General features: G+C 36.2%; 1 protein-coding gene across 1 annotated transcript; it reads right to left on the bottom strand.

Annotated features, from left to right (window-relative positions):
- Positions 1–269: 269 nt before the first annotated feature.
- Positions 270–1,631, bottom strand: LOC137819000 (uncharacterized). Its single transcript, XM_068622690.2, has 4 exons — positions 1,390–1,631; positions 1,070–1,307; positions 823–978; positions 270–736 (listed from the first exon to the last, which is right to left on the bottom strand). Exons 1-4 carry the CDS (start codon positions 1,555–1,557, stop codon positions 270–272), a joined length of 1,029 nt encoding a protein of 342 aa, XP_068478791.2. The 5' UTR covers positions 1,558–1,631.
- Positions 1,632–3,331: the final 1,700 nt, after the last annotated feature.

The raw sequence follows: 3,331 nt of genomic DNA, 5'->3' as shown, positions 1-3,331 counted from the left end.
ATTCTCTAAGCCAAATTTGAAGAAAGAACGCATAGAAAGAAAAGAACAAATAAAAGGTTTAATGAAACAATTTGAAAATTTTATTCATTAGAAGGTACAATACAATATATTCGTAGTGTACATGTACAATCAAAGATCGATAGCCTTATCTAATGACCAAAAGTTAATAAACTATTATCTAATGTTCAAAAGCTGATAAACTAAATAATAGTGTTATCCACAGCAGGTCCCCTTGGTGTCAGATTTCATTGCAGCATCAAAAGATATCTCTATGCATTACCCTGGGAATGAGTTGAAGGCGGTGGATGATCAGAAAAAATACCATCCAAGGTTTCCATGTTTCCTAATGAAAAGTTTGACCAGTACCCCGTATCTAAAGCAAAATCAATGTGTGATAGATCCATGTGTGACTGGTCGTTCTGGTCGTTCTGAGTTGCCTTGTGAAGGGTGGAAACCTCATTTGGTATTGAATTTTTCAGACTTTGAGGCATAGGAGAGGAGTGCTGGTTAGTATCTGAATTGATAAGAGAATTGTGAAAGCTGTCTTTAGAAGTAATCTCTCTTTCAGGATCAACCACCATAACTCTGTTTTGACCGTGAGAAACAAGCACCTCATTACATGTTGTAGAAGCAGGCTGAAAAAATTGATTGGTGATCATCACAGGATGTGTTTCAAGAATTGGTGAGTTGGTGGAAATCTGTGCTTGATTCGTTGACAATGGAAGCACCTGCAGACCTGAGGATAAAGTAAGACCGTAAGTAAAAATTAAATTGAGAACACGACAATAACACTGTATAGTTAATACCGACAAACAATTATACCTCGGTGTTGGTTTTTCTTTCCCGGTGGCCTTCCGCGAGGTCTTTTTGGAATTGTAGGCTCATTTATTGGTTCACTATTTTTTCTCTTCTTATACAGCTGCACATTGCACGGGTTTGTGTTCTGTACATAAGCGGTGGTAGTAGCAGTACAAACACCTAACAAAAACAAAACCAAATAAGAGTTAAAAACATAAAAACACCATTCCTGATTTTGAAATGACGATTAAACAGGGAAAGAAGCTTTTACCAGAAGGGTTTTGATGAAAAGTTGCAGAGGGTACATTGCTAACAGGGACGTTCACCGGGATTGGCCTCTGAAAGGCGTTGTAAGTGTTGACGGCATTGTGCATGTCCTCCATCAGATTCTGAATTCTACATTTTTCTTGAACGATCGCACACCTCTCTTGATCCAAGATCATCTTTTCTCGTCTCAGAGATATATAATCAGCGAGTATTTTGGCCAAATTAAAGGAAGTGTTGGATGACTAGAAAACAAAAATTGAAGAATTAAAGAGACGTTCATAGAAAGAATGAGTAAAAGAGTTGTTAATGGAGGAAAAGTGAAACCTTGCCGAATGGGGAAGCGGCGAAGAGGGAGGGTGCCTCCATGCGCAAGGTGGCTCGTGTTTGTGATAAATTGTTGGCACAGTGATCTACTATGAATGCAACTTGAGAAGGAGAAATATTAATCTTTCCCATTGAATCTTCCACTTTCACTGTTTCTTGCATCACCATGGTTTCTTCTTCTTCTTCTTCTTTTTCTTCTTCTCTCAGAGTGCCCAATTTCAAACTTGGAAGAATAAGAGAGGGACTCTTCACTTATTTATACCTACTGACCAGGGTCTTCATTGCAATCTTTCTTTCTCTAAATATTTTCTTTTTTTTCCCTTTTTAGATTTCATTTTCCTTTTTTAACATTTTTAACATGGGCCCAGACAGTTTTTAATATGGAGTGTGGGGCCCAAACAGTTTTTAAATGGAGTGTGGGGCCAGAGAGATTTCATATGGGGCCCAGATAGTTTTTCAAATGGACTGTGGGGCCAGAGAGATTTCAATGGGGCCCAGACAGTTTTTTAAATACAGTTTCTTCCCGCACCCCATGTTTTTCTTCCTGCACCTCACAATGTAATGTAAAGACAAAAATATCCATATTATTTTTTAAAAACCAAAAAATATACATAAGACCCACACTACTCTTTCTTCTTCCGGATCCATCAATCCATAACAAAAATTAGAATTCAGGATTCAGCAATCCAGAAATCAACAAGTTGCTTTCGAAACACTCATTTATTTGAAAAAGAACACGAATCACTTTCGAATTCATGAATCCATAACCTAAAAAACTCTAGTTTTTTCAAATAAAGGTGAAGGTAAGTTTTGGGATTTACAAAATTGTGGGGGTGCAGGAAGAAAAAAGAAGGGGTTGAAGGAAGAAGAAGCCTTTTCAAATTGAGTGTGTGGCCCACTGCTTTTGTTAAAAGGTGTATGCAAAATGAGAGAGAAACATGCATTTGAAAGAAAATGGGCCCATACTTTTTAATGCTTCATACTCTAATGCATTAAATGACTTTTGGCACCTCCATATTAATATTTCCATCCCAAAACTTCCACTATTTGCATCACCCTTTTAATATCAGCACAACCTTTTGTACACAAATCTAGGACCAATATGCTAGCCCAGTAATTTCACTTTTGGCACCGACTTTTAATATCTGCACTGCTTTAACCAAATAAACCTCGGTCCATTTTTCTGACCCAGTAGATTTCATATTCGCCACTTCATGTTAATATCCGCACCATCTATGTCAAATAATCCCGAGCAGCACTGTTGCTATCTGCCACCCCTCTTTTATTTATACACCCATCAGTTTTAGTTTTTTTTATACTCAATACTTTTTTCGATAAAAATATAAAAAATTAATAAAAACATCAAATACAAAAATTTAAAATTTAAAAATATCAATAAACAAACAATTTTTTTTCAAAAAAAGTCCTCCTAAATCCCAGTTAAGATAGATGGTGACTCCACTAGAAACGGTTGAGAGTCGGGCCAATTAATTAAACATGTGAAAACAAGTGTGATTTTCTGTGTGTTTATCTTTTCCCTTTTCTGTACATGTGTTTGTCCTCTTTGTTGTTTTTTTATTATTGGATTATTAAACCATAGGGTAGAAAATATTGTTATATTTGCCTGAGAATTTTTTGATTGTTTTCTAAGTGGGGAATTGGGTATGCATATTTCTTCCTTCACACACACTTATTACATATCATGAGTGAGACCCTATACTTGAGTTTGAGTAAGTTTATAATTATAGGGGTTATGTAGCAATGTCATCGGGATGTACTTTCTCTTTGGCTATTGTGAGAACCCCAACTAGAGTCTATTATCTTCATTTGTGCTTTCACATCAAGTTGATTCTCAATTGTTGTGAAAAATGCAGTAAAATGAGACTTAGCTCTGGTAGCCTCAAAACTTTTAAGACTTAAGAGCTAATCCTTGTGAAAGTGC

This window comes from Phaseolus vulgaris, chromosome 10 (assembly GCF_051622355.1).
Source record: "Phaseolus vulgaris cultivar YP4 chromosome 10, ASM5162235v1, whole genome shotgun sequence".
NCBI classification, from domain to species: Eukaryota; Viridiplantae; Streptophyta; class Magnoliopsida; order Fabales; family Fabaceae; genus Phaseolus; species Phaseolus vulgaris.
This window is presented reverse-complemented; position numbering and strand designations above follow the sequence as displayed.

Excerpts from the sequence above, each read along its gene's own strand:
- LOC137819000 (XM_068622690.2), bottom strand. The coding sequence starts at position 1,557 with ATGGTGATGCAAGAAACAGTGAAAGTGGAAGATTCAATGGGAAAGATT. Across the intron at positions 1,308-1,389 it reads CCGCTTCCCCATTCGGCAAG|TCATCCAACACTTCCTTTAA; the intron begins GTTTCACTTTTC and ends TTTGTTTTCTAG. Across the intron at positions 979-1,069 it reads TTTTCATCAAAACCCTTCTG|GTGTTTGTACTGCTACTACC; the intron begins GTAAAAGCTTCT and ends TGTTTTTGTTAG.